The sequence below is a fragment of the Borostomias antarcticus genome (genome assembly GCF_949987555.1).
Source record: "Borostomias antarcticus genome assembly, contig: scaffold_172, whole genome shotgun sequence".
In the NCBI taxonomy this organism is placed as follows: domain Eukaryota; kingdom Metazoa; phylum Chordata; class Actinopteri; order Stomiiformes; family Stomiidae; genus Borostomias; species Borostomias antarcticus.
This window is the reverse complement of record NW_028176297.1, coordinates 125,498-145,737: the sequence shown is the minus strand read 5'-3', so window position 1 is coordinate 145,737 and position 20,240 is coordinate 125,498. Positions and strand designations below refer to the sequence as shown.

General features: G+C 46.5%; 1 protein-coding gene across 1 annotated transcript in view; it reads right to left on the bottom strand.

The window, feature by feature from the left end:
- The window catches only part of LOC311328662 (NLR family CARD domain-containing protein 3-like), a gene marked incomplete at its 3' end in the record, with an annotated part of 53,522 nt that overhangs the window by 8,873 nt on the left and 24,409 nt on the right, over nucleotides 1-20,240 (bottom strand). The window contains exons 4-5 of the mRNA XM_084462608.1: nucleotides 17,227-17,400; nucleotides 8,283-8,456 (exon numbers count right to left, since the gene is read on the bottom strand). Of these exons, the coding sequence (XP_084318734.1) occupies nucleotides 8,283-8,456; nucleotides 17,227-17,400 (348 nt within the window). The remainder of the gene's footprint in view (nucleotides 1-8,282; nucleotides 8,457-17,226; nucleotides 17,401-20,240) is intronic.

Below are 20,240 nucleotides of genomic sequence, written 5' to 3'. Positions count from 1 at the left end.
CATCGTGCGGGTCGAGCGGTGAAACTTTCTCCAAAGACAATCCATCTGTCCCCTAGACCTGGACCAGGTCCATCTGTCCCCTAGACCTGGACCAGGTCCATCTGTCCCCCCGGTCCCATCCAGCCCCGAACCCAGCCTGCCGGCAAGAACACCTACCTCGTCTGCGAGGGAAGTTACGGTGAAAGTCGGGCTTCTCAATGCCAGATCGGTTAAGGAGAAAACATCCATTCTGTCTGAGTTAATTTCCAAACAACAACTGTAATTCTTCGCAATCACGGAATCATGGCAAGTCCCTGGGGATTATTCTTCTCTCAATGAACTTTGCCCCGCTGGCTGGAGTTACCACAGCAACCCCAGACGCGGAAAGACTGGAGGGGGCGTGGCCTTCATGCACAAGGACAAATACAGCTGTTCTGTGTTGAACTGCCTCACATACTCCAGTTTTGAAGCTCTTCTGGTAAAAGTGGGCATGTCTGACCCCCTCCTGGTTCTGACCATCTACCGCCCAACGGACAGCAAGTCTTTCAAAGAGAGTAAGAATTTTACAACTCAATTCTCAGACCTCCTCAGTGAAATCATTCCCAGCCATGACAGAGTGCTGATCTTGGGAGACTTCAACATCCACATTGATAATCCCACAAGGAGCTTTGAGGGAGAATTTATGGACCTGATAGACTCTTTTGGTCTCGCCCAACATGTTTCCGTCCCAACCCATAAAAAAGGTCACACCTTAGATCTTGTCCTCTCTGTCAATCTCCCTGTCAGCAATGTGGAAACCATGACAGCCCATACTGACTGTGACCATTATGCTGTGGTGTTTCAATCCTCTCTGTCTCAGCCCTCCACTAACATCCAATGTCCTGCACGCCTCTCACGGTTTATCAGCGCCCAGACACCTGCTAAGTTTTCCTCTGCTTTTGCTGCCGCCCAAAACACCAGGGCAGGTGAGGTGCTGTCATCAGACCCAGAGGAGCTTATGTCCGTGTTCAACTCCACCTGCCGTTCTGTTCTGGACTCTATTGCCCCTCTCAAGATGAAAGAGCCCAAACCCAAGGCTGTGGCTTGGCTAAATGAGACCACCAGAGCAGAGAGGAGAGCATGGAGACAGGCTGAGCGGAGGTGGAAGAAAGATGGCCTGCAGGTCTCTCTCGAGATACTGAGGGACAGACAGAAGAGCTACCACAGGGTGGTTAAAGCAGAGAGAGCCAAGTACTTTGCTAGTCTAATTGCAAATGCTCCAAACTCCAGAATTTTATTCAGAACCATCAATTCTGTTGTTTGCCCTCCTACTACTGCTATCCAGGATGCATCCCCTACAAAGTGTGATGAGTTTCTGTCCTTTTTCTCAGAAAAGGTCGACAACATCAGAAGAAACATCCCACCCTCCACCCGGGACCTAGCTGTTACTCTGAGATGCTCATCCACCTTCTCCGTGTTCAGCTCCATCTCCCTCTCATCCCTCTCCAAGATGGCCGCCGCTTTGAGACCAGCCACGTCCCCTCATGACCCCGTCCCTGCCCCCCTCCTTAAGGAGGTTTTTGAGGCAGTTGGTCCTCACATCCTGTCCATCATCAACTGCTCCCTGGCCACAGGTATCGTTCCATCATGCCTAAAAGAAGCGGTGGTCCAGCCCCTTCTTAAGAAAGCCAGCCTAGATCCCACTATCCCCAGCAACTACAGACCCATCTCAAAATTACCATTTCTGTCAAAGCTGTTAGAAAAGGCCGTTCTCAGTCAGCTGCAGCCTTATCTCCAACACAACAACATACTGGAGAATTGTCAGTCCGGATTTAGGGCCGGCCACAGCACCGAGTCTGCCCTCTTGAAGGTGTTAAACGACCTACTCCTCATCGTTGACTCAGGGAAATGTGCTGCACTGGTTCTCCTGGATCTCAGTGCAGCATTTGATACTATAGATCACACCATCCTCCTCGACCGCCTCCAACAGGGGGTTGGCATCACCAACACAGCCCTGTCCTGGTTCAAGTCCTACCTCAACAACAGGACCTTTTCAGTGAATATAGCCAACCATTCATCCTGCCGTGTCAACCTCACCTGCGGGGTCCCTCAGGGCTCAATACTGGGTCCCATCCTTTTCTCCATCTACATGCTGTCCCTCAGCCAAGTCATTCATCGCCATAAGATTTCCTTCCATTGCTACGCAGATGATACTCAAATCTATCTTCCACTCAGGGCAGACGATCCCTCTGGGCTGGACCGTCTGAAGGACTGCTTGCGGGACATAAAGGAGTGGATGTCACAAAACTTCCTGCAGCTCAATGACACCAAGAGTGAAATCCTTCTGATCGGCAACTCCACCTCGATCAGTCAGATCAGAAATAATCTAGGAAGTTTGTCCACCCTTGAAAAATCCCACGTCAGAAAACTTGGGGTCATATTTGACACAGACCTCAAGTTTGACAAGCAAGTGAAATCTGTTGTGCAATCCTGTTTTTTCCAACTGCGCACAGTATCCAAAATCAAGTCCTTCCTCTCCTCCAGCGACCTACGGAGGGTCGTACTAATGCTCATCTTCTCCAGACTGGACTATTGTAATGCCCTCTATGCCGGGGTCACCGACAAGACCATCCACAGCATGCAGCTAGTCCAAAATGCCGCTGCCAGGCTGGTGACAGGCACTAAGATGAGGGAACCCATTTCTCCTGTCCTCTCCTCCCTTCACTGGCTCCCAGTGAAGCGCAGTGAAATTCAAGATCCTCACGTATGTCTTCAAAGCCCTCAATGGTCTCGCCCCAGCTTACATCAAAGAGCTCCTGGACCAACCTACCAGCTTCAGGCCTGGTCGCCGGCTCAGATCTGACAACCAGATGACCCTGAAGGTCCCACGGTCAAAACTTGTCACAAAGGGAGACCGTGCATTCTCTGTGATGGCACCTGGGCTATGGAACAAGCTTCCTCTGAACATCAAGTCCACCACCACCCTGGACTCTTTTAGAGCACAGCTTAAAACGCACCTCTTTGTTACAGATGATCTATAATTTATGTCCTTGTCTTGTGTCTTAAATGTAGTTTCATTTTGTGTCTCTGCAGTCCCTTGTTTTTGTTTGTCTCTTTTTGTACCCGGGCTGCGCCCCGGGCTGATGTAACAGTTGGTTGGGGGGCGCATTATAAATAAAAATAACATAACATAACATAACACTAGACTATTTGGTTAGTTTATGTGTATGGCATATTAACATTTGTTTATTGTTGCTGCTGGTATGGTACTGTAGGCCTACGTTGTAGATAGGCGCGGCATCATTGTTTTTCTCCTAGAGCGGCAGAAGTGCACGTGCCCGTCCTGGTCTAGACCCACGTTAGTTTGCCTGCAAGGCGAGGGGTCAGAGAGGCCAGTCCTTCTCTCCTACACACAGTGGCTGAGTACCTGGACTCCCCCTACACCAGGATTCTGTTCACAGACCTCATCTGCTTCTAATACGGTACACATACACACACTGCTGAGTCACCTTCATGAACTACAGGTCAACACAACACTGATCTAATGGATTGAAGAATTCCTTCATCACAGGCCTCAGTACGTAGCTGTAATAATTCTAGATGGAGCATCTCCCCATCCTCTTCTGGGTACAGCATCATGGTAACAGAGAGGAGCCGACACTGATCAAGTATGCAGATGACATGACACTGGTGGCCCAGATAAGCAGACATGCCAACTGGTTAGGGGTGAGAAAGAGAGACGGAGGCCTGAGCAGAGAAAAACACACAGCTGCTGGGGGGGATGCAGGGATTTATTTATTATAAGCTACCAAATGATCATTTATTGGATGATTTTTAGAATGACCCTGGTGCTGGTCACAATCTAACAGAATTACAAGAGCAAAATAAAGTTCAAAGTACAAATTTAGTTCTGTGGCTCAGGAGATAGAGCAGATCATTCAATGACCGTAGGGTCGGCGGTTCAAATCCCGGCTCCTCCTGTCCACATGTCCAAGTGTCCTTGCGCAAGTACCCCAAATTGCTCCCAATGAGCAGGCTAGCATCTTGCAAGGCAGCTACTGCCATTGGTGTGTGGATGTGTGTATGAATGGTTTAATGAGGCCATTGTAAAGTGCTTTGGATATAAAGTGCTATATAAGTGCAGTCAATTTAACATTATTAACCCATTTAATGCAACGTAGGCTATCAAAGATACTGCTCACATTTACAAAGGAAATGAGCAAAAGGGCAGCAGCCCCGCCAGTTACACAACTATTTGATGAGCTGAATTAGCTACTAGCATATATCCTACTCCTACCTGACGCAGTGGTAAGAATAAAACAGTTCACATACAGAGACGAGTCACATCTCCAATTGAATCCATTCCGCTTTCATTGCATGAGAACAGCCAAGTCTCTGAAAATCCATAGCAGGCAAACAGCTGAGTGATCGCCCAAGAGTGGCAGACAAAATAAATGTAATTTGAGAGATTAGAAAAGTGGGGGGGGTAAAGCCTATATTTTGAAATGTGAGGGGGATATGTTCCTGGGCTTTACGACTGCAGGTAGGCTACTTTTGGGGGTTTCAGTTGATCTTCTCTATGGAGGTTTGTGGCTGGCACGCACTTCCACACAGCACTGTGGCAACTGGGCTTTTTCCAAACAGCAGGTCCCAGACTGGGCTTGCGCTGAACTGTGACTAGTGAACTGAGTTTGAACTCAGTTTCGCTTGCTGCTTTTTAACTGACTGTCAATGCCCGTGCATACAGATCCAAACATACATCCACAGTATCAGATTCTCACGCTCCACTGGCTCAATCCCAATGTCCACACTCACAGACTCACAGATTTATTATCTTTCTATGTAAGTTGCTTCAGGCTCTTGACCCCTTCCCCAAAATCAGATCTGCACGAATCACGTAGGTGACCTATTTTGGATTCAAAACAGCAAATTCACCGAAAAGTGACAATTGTGCATGTCTGGATAAGGAAGGAGCAGTCACTGTCCACATACTCTGAGTATGTCAACACCCTGACCTCCCGGATGGAGGAGAGCTCCTTGGAGCTGAATGTCTCTGAGACTAAAGAAGTGTTCTGCAGGGGGAGCCTCATACCTGACGCCCCAAATGTTCTTCCTCTAGCCCCGAACCTTTTTAGTCCCCCCAAAATCAAAACGATAGGGAGAAAACAGACACCAAATACCCTCCTTAACATACACAAATCACCCCCTTCAAATCAAGCAGGAAGATGAAGTTCGAGTCAACACACTCACAACAACAACCCCCCCCCCCCCCACACACACACACACAGTAGCACAGAACGGCATCAGCTCACTATCAAACATCAAGCCCATCTGCCCCCACTGTACAAATTGCCACCCCCAGACCCCACACTCTCTCAAACTCACCCACATTGTTATTGATCACAAAATAGGTGTATTCTACCCTAAGAAGCAGAGACCCTCCCCCTAACCACCTGGACTGGGTCCGTGGCCCCGCCCCTCTCACCTTATTCCTCCCTGTAATCCAAATGGACAACTTAGCTCACCCAAACACAACATTGAGCTAAACACACTTTGCCCTCCTCCTGCACGTGTACTGTGGGCCCAAAACAAACAGTTCCTTAGAAAACACAAACCCCAACCTCACACATGAGGGCTGTAACAGCACAAACAGAGGAACAAGACAAACAGAAAACACATGAACCACCGTCTCCACCTCACCACAGTATGGGCCCCCCTCCCCCACCCCGGGGTCAAGCCCGGCCAGAAAGCGCTCGGTCATCAGGGCCCTGTGCACCACTCTCCACTGCAAGTCCCCTGTCCTTTTAGGGATGGGGGGCTTATACAGCACCCGCCACCTGAACCTCACACTGCTCCCCCCACCTAGAACCCCCTGCCACTGGTGGAACCCAACCCCCTGCAAGACCCCGACGTTCCTCGCCTTCACACATGCCTCATACAGAGCCCTCCCCCTCACCTGTCTGAGGTCACCAGGGTCATACAGAGCCCTCCCCCTCACCTGTCTGAGGTCACCAGGGTCATACAGAGCCCTCCCCCTCACCTGTCTGAGGTCACCAGGGTCATACAGAGCCCTCCCCCTCACCTGTCTGAGGTCACCAGGGTCATACAGAGCCCTCCCCCTCACCTGTCTGAGGTCACCAGGGTCATACAGAGCCCTCCCCCTCACCTGTCTGAGGTCACCAGGGTCATACAGAGCCCTCCCCCTCACCTGTCTGAGGTCACCAGGGTCATACAGAGCCCTCCCCCTCACCTGTCTGAGGTCACCAGGGTCATACAGAGCCCTCCCCCTCACCTGTCTGAGGTCACCAGGGTCATACAGAGCCCTCCCCCTCACCTGTCTGAGGTCACACACACATTTAAATACACTGGCACTAAACACCAAACACCAGGTTAGAAATCTAGGTGTCATAGTCGACTCTGATCTGAACTTTGAATCTCATGTCAATAACATAACTAGCGTATCTTTCTATCATTTAAGAAACATGGCAAAAGTGCAATCCTTCCTTTCAAAGGCCGACACAAAGACTTATGCATGCATTTATAACCAGCAGACTGGACTATTGCAATGCCCTCTTTTGTGGCCTACCAAAGAAAACCATCAATCGTCTGCAAATTATACAAAACGCCGCGGCACGAGTCCTTACAAAATCCAGACGGAGGGCTCACATCACACTCGTCCTGAAGGCTCTGCATTGGCTACCCGTCAGCTTCAGAATAGACTTCAAGATTCTTCTACTGGTTTATAAATCACTCCACAACCGTCCTCCAAAATATATGACTGACATGCTTATTAGATAAACACCAGCAAGATCCCTGCTGTATGGGTTATGTTCATGTTGTTATATTGAATGTGAGCTTCTATGCTGCTGTATGGGTTATGTTCATGTTGTTATATTGAATGTGAGCTTCTATGCTGCTGTATGGGTTATGTTCATGTTGTTATATTGAATGTGAGCTTCTATGCTGCTCTATGGGTTATGTTCATCAGAATGTATTCATTCTCATCATGATCTGTGTTTCAGGTGACCATCTCATGTGACACACAGGAGTCGATACGTTCAGTTACAACCACTGCTACTTCAGCAGGTTGACATTGTGGAGGTGGAGGACGTGAGCCTGTCTTCTGTGGTGTTCTGAGAGGTCCAACACCTGGGTGTCCCAAGTCAGTGATAGCTTCAGATTAGTCAAAGCATACTAGAGAGAAGTTATGTCCTCTGTTTGAACCGTGCTGATGTTGTTGATTTAGTTCACACTAAAGAGTACATTTTGATGCCACTTAAAGGAGAATACTCGTTTTTGACAACCTGGACCTTATTTACGGCATATTATAAGACGTTTGACTCACCGAGATAACTTTGGTGTAACTCGGAGGCATGTAGAAGAAATTTAAAATCCAGCGTGAGCCAAGTATATTCATGTAATGGTGGTGGACGGGGCACTGAGAATGCAGCTTCTAAAAAATCTATTTTCTGCCGCGAAACAGTTGTTTTCATCAATCTGTCTTTATGAATCGCTAGTTGTGCTTACATAGAGCGAGGGCTTGTTGTGGTATTTCACATGCCTCTGTAATATGATCTTTAGAAACGTCTTTAGAAACAAAATAGCTTCCTCACTTGCTCCAGCACACATGCGCACTGGCTGGAGCAACACTTGCGCACTGTGCGCATGCGTGCTGGAGCAAGTGAGGAAGCTATTTCGTTTCTAAAGACGTTTCTAAAGATCATATTACAGAGGCATGTGAAAAACCACAACAGGCCTACGCTCTATGTAAGCACAACTAGCGATTCATAAAGACAGATTGATGAAAACAACTGATTTTTTAGAAGCTGCATTCTCAGTGCCCCGTCCGCCGCCATTACATGGATATACTTGGCTCGCGCTGGATTTTAAATTTCTTCTACAGGAATAGAGGCGAACCCAAATGGGCTCCCTAAATATATGCGGCCACCCCAAAAACCAAAATGAACAGGTGTCACTGCCTCTAAACTTCAGCCCCTGATGCTTTTCCCTCAACCCCTAATGATTTGGGATCCTAGCAGCGCCCCTGTTTTGTACCTAATCCACATTTGTATTTAGTCTTGATTGTGTCTTTGCTCCTTCAATAAAGGACCCACCCACCACCTACAGTCTGTATATGTCTGTATGTATGCTTTGAGATGATAGTCCCTATTTTGTCAACTCTACTGTATGTACTGTAGTCCAAAGATAATTTCTCAAGTTGAATGTTGATGCTCAAAACATCCCTCTTCAAGGACAGAGATGTACAATTACTTAGACATTTAAATCCCATCATTTAACATGTGAATATGCTCAGGGATACAGACCTCAGTTTCTCCAGTTTGCAGTGTGGACTCCCCAGTCCAGCAGAGAGCAGCTTCACTCCTGAATCCTGCAGGTCATTGTTACTCAGGTCTAACTCTCTCAGGTGGGAGGGGTTTGAGCTGAGAGATGAGGCCAGCACTTCACATGAGGCTTCGTTGAGGTAACATCCAGAGAGTCTGAAATTACAAAGTAAACATGTATGACTTTTTGTTCCTTAATGACATGCTAATCTTAATGATATGATTTGTATAATATACACATTAATATACACATGTCATATGTAGCCTAAGGCTTAATAAAGGGTACCCAGCTTTCAATAACTCGTAGACTACCTCATCTCTGGCCAGTGACCTACAACATTCCTAGCCTTCAAACCAATACGCCAACCTCAAGAGGAGAAGCTTCTCAAACGTTTAATATGATAGCTTACAGTATACAGCATGTTATATTTTGATATGGGGGAAATGAACACATACAGCTAAAAATACAGGTTTTAATCTCAATGTTGATGTACAGGCCTAGAGGATGACAGAACAGTCAGCTCTCAGCCCGCTGCATGCTGTAGGCTACATGGACCAATACAGAATATAGTCACTACTGATCACTTTTCAATCATGTGTAGGAGCCTACATGAAATTAATAGTGAAATGAAAGTCCTATGTTGCAAAAAAGGCATTTTTAACTTGTGGCCATCCACAATGATATGAATCGATAACTGACGCAGCTTCTAGGTGATGTGTCCGTTGGTAGCATACGATTTAGAGAAATCAGGAGTAGGCTAGTTTGGGCTAGTTTGCTGCACCACGACAGAGGTGACTGCATTTGCACCTTTTCCAGAATAATAACGAGGAATGAGGGTAGGAAAAATACCTGTTTCCATGGCATTTGTGCTTTCAGAATAACTGATTCAGGTTCACACCTTATGGGCCTCTATACATAGATTACACTTGACCAGTATTTAGTCCTTGATCTTGAGGAGGGAGAAATAGTGTCGGTGTTTCCATGGCACAGAGCTCCCGTCGTCAGAGCCATAGACAGAACTGCCAGCCGTGTAGGCGAGGGATTGTTGATGCATTGCGCACGGGTACTTTCTAACGTGTTACTCCTCACTGGATGTATGTATGGTGCAATGTGAGGAGGTGGAAACATGCCAAGCGCTGAGGTAGCAGTTTTTAAAAGTTATAGGGGGGTCAGCTCCAGCTGGTTCTGACCAGTTAAAGACCGACAATCTATTTTAGAAGATCAGAGAATAGATGGGAGTAAGAATGCCTCACTGACTAAAACTCATTACACATAACATATAGGGGAGACACACAGAGCTCAGTAAAGAGCATTCGTGCAGAGCGAGGTGCACGCGTGATCACACGCAATAACAGAGCAGCAGAGCACGGGAGAACACAAGAGCACTGAGAAACTACCACACAGCTCTCCCAGAGCACGGGAGAACACGAGAGCACTGAGAAACTACCACACAGCTCTCCCAGAGCACGGGAGAACACGAGAGCACTGAGAAACTACCACACAGCTCTCCCAGAGCACGGGAGAACACGAGAGCACTGAGAAACTACCACACAGCTCTCCCAGAGCACGGGAGAACACGAGAGCACTGAGAAACTACCACACAGCTCTCCCAGAGCACGGGAGAACACGAGAGCACTGAGAAACTACCACACAGCTCTCCCAGAGCACGGGAGAACACGAGAGCACTGAGAAACTACCACACAGCTCTCCCAGAGCACGGGAGAACACGAGAGCACTGAGAAACTACCACACAGCTCTCCCAGAGCACGGGAGAACACGAGAGCACTGAGAAACTACCACACAGCTCTCCCAGAGCACGGGAGAACACGAGAGCACTGAGAAACTACCACACAGCTCTCCCAGAGCACGGGAGAACACGAGAGCACTGAGAAACTACCACACAGCTCTCCCAGAGCACGGGAGAACACGAGAGCACTGAGAAACTACCACACAGCTCTCCCAGAGCACGGGAGAACACGAGAGCACTGAGAAACTACCACACAGCTCTCCCAGAGCACGGGAGAACACGAGAGCACTGAGAAACTACCACACAGCTCTCCCAGAGCATTCTGACTAAAAGTGTAACTTCACTCTTCACTTCAGCCTTCTGACAAACACTGCTACACTAGTGGTGAAAAGGAGGCATGTCAGCTATATTGTCTTCCTCTCTCAGACTGAATTATAAACAGACTGACTCATTCTGGAGCGAGGAGAGAGAGTGCTGCTGCATCTTATATGTTTTAGTCATGAGCAGGTTTTTCATTCCTCTAATGAATACTCAGCATCCATAGAAATGTATGTAAGGCCTTTCCTGATTGGCTGGACACTATGGACCTGAGTCAGCTTGGAGGGTGCTAAGGCTCTTTGGACAGGACATGGACAGTGCCTGAACCTCTGATGTTGGAACTCACAAAACGCAGCGGCACCGTGGTGTCAGCACAGTGGCGGGATCCACCAACGTGTTTTCATGCAGTGTTGCACACTAACCACCAGGAGGCATCGTTGATCAAGAAGCAACTAGTGGCAGCAGAGCGTGTGACAATACTGTTGATTATTGAGGGACTAGTAACTTTAGGCTGGAATGTAGCCTATTCAGCGAAACTATAACTGGCCTATATATAAACTATAATTACATAACATTTGAGATGCACAATGTATGTACATGTATAACAATTGAGAAAGCAGCCTATGGTGATGTGAACTTGTGATTCTATTGTGGAATGCAGAAGAGAGACTGATTGGTTGAATGATGAATTGAATGAATGAGCTGAGGGAGGCCTAGTGTGTCCATAGGAAAGAGACTCTACAAGCCACCATGCTGATGTGAGATGCTGGATTTTGACACAAATGTGAATTTATCTGTTTACCGAATGCGAAAGACGAGCGATGTCAAGTGGGGAGCAAAAAAAGAGCGAGCCAACAGATTCACTAGGCCAGTGGTTATTGGAACAAAACTTCTTTTTTGAATGGGGTTATTCTATAGGCTATTAATTCTACATTAATCTCATAGCAGTGAGCACTGACATGACTGTTTAAATCAACAGCCTAACACTTCTATTAGCCCATCATTGTTGTCAATAGCGTAGCCTAATGGTCCTGTTCCCGTCTCCATGCCCCCACGCTAGTTTGGACCCACTATTCAAATCTCCCTCAAGACCTGTTAAAACAACCTGATGAAAGAACAAACAGTACTGTTGATGGGGCCTAATCAACTCCAATGGGCAGTCTGCATTTGAATCAAGTTTATCCCCCAAACAGGGAGGAAAGAACCACATTTATATGTATATAAACCGTAATTCATCAAGAAAGTATCAACAAATAACACATAACCACACACTGAGATTTCACTCCTAGTTTACAATGAATGATGAAGTGAATGATCTGAGGTAAGCCTGTATGCTAAAGGCAAGAGACTCTACAAGCCACCATGCTGATGTGGGATACTGTATTTTGACACAAATGAGCTAGTGTGAATGTATCTGTTAATCAATAGGCTAGGCCTAAAAGACAACCGCCGAGCACTTAAATGTCAATTTGACTCAATCGCTATTAGCCTATATAACGAGTATACTCACTATCATTGTGATTATGAACACTTGGATTAACAATGGCCTATTATCATCGGGGGACCTCATTTCAATGTTGCCAAGCATACAAAGACATTAAATATACAATTAATAAATACTGTATCACTATAATGCGGTAGTCTATGCTATGAATTTGATCAGAGCTGCTCTTAGCGGGACTGGCTCAGAAGAAATGCATTTAGCCTACAGCTTGACCGACATTCACTGGATGGCTGACCATAGTAGACAGTCAAATAACGTATTAAACAAGCTTAGACTAACGTTTAAAGAAGTAGGCTACCCTACTTCTAAAAGAAGGTATTACAGTATGTTATTTTATTGCCATGCAGGCATGGGTTCTATAACAATTCAACTAAATGTAGGCTACTTTATTCCTATAGGAACGGGAAATAAGCAATACTTGAAAATGGAATACAAATGCACTTGTTTAAATTAATTCCAATATACTATATTCATGGTTTACAACCATTCGTCTCTTACCTGTACCTAGATACATAAATAATAAGGTGAACAGTAGCCTAGTAATAATAGGCTATAATATAGTTATCCCAGCAGCGCAGATAGAGATTACAATTAGAACTTGGATTCAATATTACTTTAAAAGCAGTGTATGCGCACCAGACATGGAAGACAAACAGGGATGGAAATGTATTTGTTGATGACTGTTGGCGTTGGTTGAATCCTCCCCCCAGCTCATCAAGTGTATTTGAATATAAACAGCATTGGGAAGGGGGAAGGGCAGTCCAGTTCCTCCTGTGGCTGTCTAGCTCGCTAGCTACGGTCAAGCTGTAGGATAAATGCATTTCTTCTGAGCCAGTCCAGCTAAGCTCTGAGCAACTCTGACATGATCAAATTCATCACATTCCTGGATTAAACAGCTCCAGTAGAGATATTCTACTATAACCAGAGGGCATTACAATATCATTCAAAACTAGATCTATTGACAGCATGACCTGTTAGTCTCTGGCTACCCCCCCCTCGTCCGCTGTGTGCTCACGGAGTCTTGGTGCACGACCCTCTCTCTCTCCAAACTCATCGATTATGTTGAGTCGCTGCGCTCCCCATGCAGTCTGCCACATAATTAGGGGTAGGATCAGTAGGCTACATGTAGGCTACATCCTCTCCCCCTGTCTGTAAAGCATATTGTGTTGTCTTTGTATATGAAATGAGCTGTAACGATTTAATTGATCTGACTAATAATCAGTTATTGCAGTGGTATTGAAGTAGGCAGAAACTTCACCTTTTTGTTGTTTTCCATATACTCAGTTTAGGCCACAGTAAACTCTGATAACCTTTTGCCTAGGCCATACACAGTCTGAGGGCAGAGAAGGTCAAGGAAGGTTCTCTGCTGACCAGTTCTTCTGTAAGAGTAACAGCAGCTGCTAGAACTGGGTAATCAGACATCGGAGACATCTAGAATGTCCGGTCCCCTAGCAACGGTCTAATCTTGACCTGGCTGATCGACAAAAGACTAGATCACTGTACCATTGCAGCCTATCACCATAATCTGAGATGTCACATGACGCCCCCCTGGTAGAGTGTATTTAAGAACCACCGGGCTGCTTAGCCGAGGGCAGCTTAGCTTCTTAGCCTCCTAGCCTTGTAACCTGTTAACATGCTAGCTTGCTAGCCCCTTAAGCCGCTCAACAGCTGTACCATAATACTGCATTTTTCATGCTACATTCTTCTCTAATTTACTGGCTTCTACTTCCACTTCTCCTTCGACAACAACTCGATATTGTAACAATTGGCATAACAATGTAATAATTGTACTCAGCCTAGTTATTGTATCTGGGCTATTGTTTTGTAACACTATATGCTTATTGATTAATAAACCCACGTGATTCATGGCTTCAGGTAATCCAACTGTCTGTTAAGATCTGTATACATAGGATATACATCAGTATTCTGCTCGATTCCTTTAAATGACCACAACGGACAGATGTTGAACCCAGAACAGTAACGTTATTAGCAAACAATTTCATCAGAAATCAGTACATTAACAAAGTGTGTTTGCATTGGATAAACACATTGTCAGACTAATAAAGTCTAGAAAAGGGTAACTTCAGTCCTGAGTCTTCTGTGATAGTAGCTTTGCTTTCTGTATAATTAACTGCTAACTGTGACAAAGATGACATTTATTCTACAAACAAACACTGCTACACTAGTGGTGAAAAGGAGGAATGTCAGCTATATTGTCTTCCTCTCTCACACTGAATTATAAACAGACTGACTCATTCTGGAGCTAGGAGAGAGAGGAGAGACAGAGAGAGGAGGAGCAGAGAGAAGAGAGAGAGGAGGAGCAGAGAAGAGGAGAGAGAGAGGAGGAATAGAGAGAAGAGGAGAGAGAGGAGGAGCAGAGAGAAGAAAGAGAGGAGGATCAGAGGAGAGGAGAGAGAGAGGAGGAACAGAGAGAAGAGAGATAGAAGGAGCAGAGAGAAGAGAGAGGAGGAGCAGAGGAGAGGAGAGAGAGAGGAGGAATAGAGAGAAGAGGAGAGAGAGGAGGAGCAGAGAGAAGAGAGAGAGAGGAGGAATAGAGAGAAGAGGAGAGAGAGGAGGAGCAGAGAAGAGGAGAGAGAGAGGAGGAGCAGAGAAGAGGAGAGAGAGAGGAGGGACAGAGAAGAGGAGAGAGAGAGGAGGAGCAGAGAAGAGGAGAGAGAGGAGGAGCAGAGAAGAGGAGAGAGAGAGGAGGGACAGAGAAGAGGAGAGAGAGAGGAGGAGCAGAGAAGAGGAGAGAGAGAGGAGGAGCAGAGAAGAGGAGAGAGAGAGGAGGAGCAGAGAAGAGGAGAGAGAGAGGAGGAGCAGAGAAGAGGAGAGAGAGAAGAGGAGAGAGAGAGAAGAGAAGGAACAGAGAGGAGAGGAGAGAGAGAGCGAAGAGGAGAGAGAGAGAGAGGAGGAACAGAGAGAAGAGGAGAGGAGGAACATCCTTACAAAACACTAAACACCCCCCCCCCCCCCACACACCCACACACAGTAGCACAGAACGGCATCAGCTCACATCAAACATCAAGCCCATCTGCCCCCACTGTACAAATTGCCACCCCCAGACCCCACACCCTCTCAAACTCAGCCACATTGTTATTGATCACAAAATAGGTGTATTCTACCCTAAGAAGCAGAGACCCTCCCCCTAACCACCTGGACTGGGTCCGTGGCCCCGCCCCTCTCACCTTATTCCTCCCTGTAGTCCAAATGGACAACTTAGCTCACCCAAACACAACATTGAGCTAAACACACTTTGCCCTCCTCCTGCACGTGTACTGTGGGCCCAAAACAAACAGTTCCTTAGAAAACACAAACCCCAACCTCACACATGAGGGCTGTAACAGCACAAACAGAGGAACAAGACAAACAGAAAACACATGAACCACCGTCTCCACCTCACCACAGTATGGGCCCCCCTCCCCCACCCCGGGGTCAAGCCCGGCCAGAAAGCGCTCGGTCATCAGGGCCCTGTGCACCACTCTCCACTGCAAGTCCCCTGTCCTTTTAGGGATGGGGGGCTTATACAGCACCCGCCACCTGAACCTCACACTGCTCCCTCACCTAGAACCCCCTGCCACTGGTGGAACCCAACCCCCTGCAAGACCCCGACGTTCCTCGCCTTCACACATGCCTCATACAGAGCCCTCCCCCTCACCTGTCTGAGGTCACCAGGCTCCTCCCCCTCACCTGTCTGAGGTCACCAGGGTCATACAGAGCCCTCCCCCTCACCTGTCTGAGGTCACCAGGGTCATACAGAGCCCTCCCCCTCACCTGTCTGAGGTCACCAGGGTCATACAGAGCCCTCCCCCTCACCTGTCTGAGGTCACCAGGGTCATACAGAGCCCTCCCCCTCACCTGTCTGAGGTCACCAGGGTCATACAGAGCCCTCCGCCTCACCTGTCTAAGGTCACACACACACACACACATTTAAATACACTGGCACTAAACACCAAACACCAGGTTAGAAATCTAGGTGTCATAGTCGACTCTGATCTGAACTTTGAATCTCATGTCAATAACATAACTAGTGTATCTTTCTATCATTTAAGAAACATGGCAAAAGTGCAATCCTTCCTTTCAAAGGCCGACACTGAAAGACTTATGCATGCATTTATAACCAGCAGACTGGACTATTGCAATGCCCTCTTTTGTGGCCTACCAAAGAAAACCATCAATCGCCTGCAAATTATACAAAACGCCGCGGCACGAGTCCTTACAAAATCCAGACGGAGGGCTCACATCACACCCGTCCTGAAGGCTCTGCATTGGCTACCCGTCAGCTTCAGAATAGACTTCAAGATTCTTCTACTGGTTTATAAATCACTCCACAACCGTGCTCCAAAATATATGACTGACATGCTTGTTAGATAAACACCAGCAAGATCCCTGCTGTATGGGTTATGTTCATGTTGTTATATTGAATGTGAGCTTCTATGCTGCTGTATGGGTTATGTTCATGTTGTTATATTGAATGTGAGCTCCTATGCTGCTGTATGGGTTATGTTCATGTTGTTATATTGAATGTGAGCTCCTATGCTGCTGTATGGGTTATGTTCATGTTGTTATATTGCCTCAGAATGTATTCATTCTCATCATGATCTGTGTTTCAGGTGACCATCTCATGTGACACACAGGAGTCGATACGTTCAGTTACAACCACTGCTACTTCAGCAGGTTGACATTGTGGAGGTGGAGGACGTGAGCCTGTCTTCTGTGGTGTTCTGAGAGGTCCAACACCTGGGTGTCCCAAGTCAGTGATAGCTTCAGATTAGTCAAAGCATACTAGAGAAGTTATGTCCTCTGTTTGAACCGTGCTGATGTTGTTGATTTAGTTCACACTAAAGAGTACATTTTGATGCCACTTATCAGTATTTGAGCAGTTTGTGGGTTACTGTGCAATCTGTATGAGTGTGTGTATGTGCTTGTCTTTGGTGCATAGAGGCGAACCCAAATGGGCCCCCTAAATATATGCGGCCCCCCAAAAACCAAAATGAACAGGTGTCACTGCCTCGTAACTTCAGCCCCTGATGCTTTTCCCTCAACCCCTAATGATTTGGGATCCTAGCAGCGCCCCGGTTTTGTACCTAATCTACATTTGTATTTAGTCTTGATTGTGTCTTTGTTCCTTCAATAAAGGACCCACCCACCACCTACAGTCTGTATATGTCTGTATGTAAGCTTTGAGATGATAGTCCCTATTTTGTCAACTCTACTGTATGTACTGTAGTCCAAAGATAATTTCTCAACTTGAATGTTGATGCTCAAAACATCCCTCTTCAAGGACAGAGATGTACAATTACTTAGACATTTAAATCCCATCATTTAACATGTGAATATGCTCAGGGATACAGACCTCAGTTTCTCCAGTTTGCAGTGTGGACTCCCCAGTCCAGCAGAGAGCAGCTTCACTCCTGAATCCTGCAGGTCATTGTTACTCAGGTCTAACTCTCTCAGGTGGGAGGGGTTTGAGCTGAGAGATGAGGCCAGCACTTCACATGAGGCTTCGTTGAGGTAACATCCAGAGAGTCTGAAATTACAAAGTAAACATGTATGACTTTTTGTTCCTTAATGACATGCTAATCTTAATGATATGATTTGTATAATATACACATGTCATATGTAGCCTAAGGCTTAATAAAGGGTACCCAGCTTTCAATAACTCGTAGGCTACCTCATCTCTGGCCAGTGACCTACAACATTCCTAGCCTTCAAACCAATAAGCCAACCTCAAGAGGAGAAGCTTCTCAAATGTTTAATTTGATAGCCTACAGTATACAGCATGTTATATTTTGATAAGGGGGAAATGAACACATACAGCTCAAATTACAGGTTTTAATCTCAATGTTGATGTACAGGCCTAGAGGATGATAGAACAGTCAGCTCTCAGCCCGCTGCATGCTGTACGCTACATGGACCAATACAGAATATAGTCACTACTCATCACTTTTCAATCATATGTAGGAGCCTACATGAAATTAATAGTGAAATGAAAGTCTTATGTTGCAAAAAAGGGCATTTTTAACTTGTGGCCATCCACAATGATATGAATCGATAACTGACTCCCCTTCTAGGTGATGTATCCGTTGGTAGCATACGATTTAGAGAAATCAGGAGTAGGCTAGTTTGGGCTAGTTTGCTGCACCACGACAGAGGTGACTGCATTTGCATCTTTTCCAGAATAATAACGAGGAATGAGGGTAGGAAAAATACCTGTTTCCATGGCATTTGTGCTTTCAGAATAACTGATTCAGGTTCACACCTTATGGGCCTCTATACATAGATTACACTTGACCAGTATTTAGTCCTTGATCTTGAGGAGGGAGAAATAGTGTTGGTGTTTCCATGGCAGAGAGCTCCCGTTGTCAGAGCCATAGACAGAGCTGCCAGCCGTGTAGGCGAGGGATTGTTGATGCATTGCGCACGGGTACTTTCTAACGTGTTACTCCTCACTGGATGTATGTATGGTGCAATGTGAGGAGGTGGAAACATGCCAAGCGCTGAGGTAGCAGTTTTTAAAAGTTATAGGGGGGTCAGCTCCAGCTGGTTCTGACCAGTTAAAGACCGACAATCCTTTTTAGAAGATCAGAGAATAGATGGGAGTAAGAATGCCTCACTGACTAAAACTCATTACACATAACATATAGGGGAGACACACAGAGCTCAGTAAAGAGCATTCGTGCAGAGCGAGGTGCACGCGTGATCACACGCAATAACAGAGCAGCAGAGCACGGGAGAACACGAGAGCACTGAGAAACTACCACACAGCTCTCCCAGAGCACGGGAGAACACGAGAGCACTGAGAAACTACCACACAGCTCTCCCAGAGCACGGGAGAACACGAGAGCACTGAGAAACTACCACACAGCTCTCCCAGAGCACGGGAGAACACGAGAGCACTGAGAAACTACCACACAGCTCTCCCAGAGCACGGGAGAACACGAGAGCACTGAGAAACTACCACACAGCTCTCCCAGAGCACGGGAGAACACGAGAGCACTGAGAAACTACCACACAGCTCTCCCAGAGCACGGGAGAACACGAGAGCACTGAGAAACTACCACACAGCTCTCCCAGAGCACGGGAGAACACGAGAGCACTGAGAAACTACCACACAGCTCTCCCAGAGCACGGGAGAACACGAGAGCACTGAGAAACTACCACACAGCTCTCCCAGAGCATTCTGACTAAAAGCGTAACTTCACTCTTCACTTCAGCCTTCTGACAAACACTGCTACACTAGTGGTGAAAAGGAGGCGTCAGCTATATTGTCTTCCTCAGACTGAATTATAAACAGACTGACTCATTCTGGAGCGAGGAGAGAGAGTGCTGCTGCATCTTATATGTTTTAGTCATGAGCAGGTTTTTAATTCCTCTAATGAATACTCAGCATCCATAGAAATGTATGTAAGGCCTTTCGTGATTGGCTGGACACTATGGACCTGAGTCAGCTTGGAGGGTGCTAAGGCTCTTTGGACAGGACATGGGCAGTGCCTGAGCCTCTGATGTTGGAACTCACAAAACGCAGCGGCACCGTGGTGTCAGCACAGTGGCGGGATCCACCAACGTGTTTTCATGCAGTGTTGCACACTAACCAACAGGAGGCATCGTTGATCAAGAAGCAACTAGTGGCAGCAGAGCGTGTGACAATACTGTTGAGAGACTGGTAACTTTAGACTGGAATGTAGCCTATTCAGCGAAACTATAACTGGCCTATATATAAACTATAATTACATTACATTTGAGATGCACAATGTATGTACATGTATAACAATTGAGAAAGCATCCTATGGTGATGTGAACTTGTGATTCTATTGTGGAATGCAGAAGAGAGAGTGATTGGTTGAATGATGAATTGAATGAATGAGCTGAGGGAGGCCTAGTGTGTCCATAGGAAAGAGACTCTACAAGCCACCATGCTGATGTGAGATACTGGATTTTGACACAAATGTGAATTTATCTGTTTACCGAATGCGAAAGACGAGCGATGTCAAGTGGGGAGCAAAAAAAGAGCGAGCCAACCGATTCACTAGGCCAGTGGTTATTGGAACCACACTTCTTTTTTGAATGGGGTTATTCTATAGGCTATTAATTCTACATTAATCTCATAGCAGTGAGCACTGACATGACTGTTTAAATCAACAGCCTAACACTTCTATTAGCCCATCATTGTTGTCAATAGCGTAGCCTAATGGTCCTGTTCCCGTCTCCATGCCCCCACGCTAGTTCGGACCCACTATTCAAATCTCCCTCAAAACCTGTTAAAACAACCTGATGAAAGAACAAACAGTACTGTTGATGGGGCCTAATCAACTCCAATGGGCAGTCTGCATTTGAATCGAGTTTATCCCCCAAACAGGGAGGAAGGAA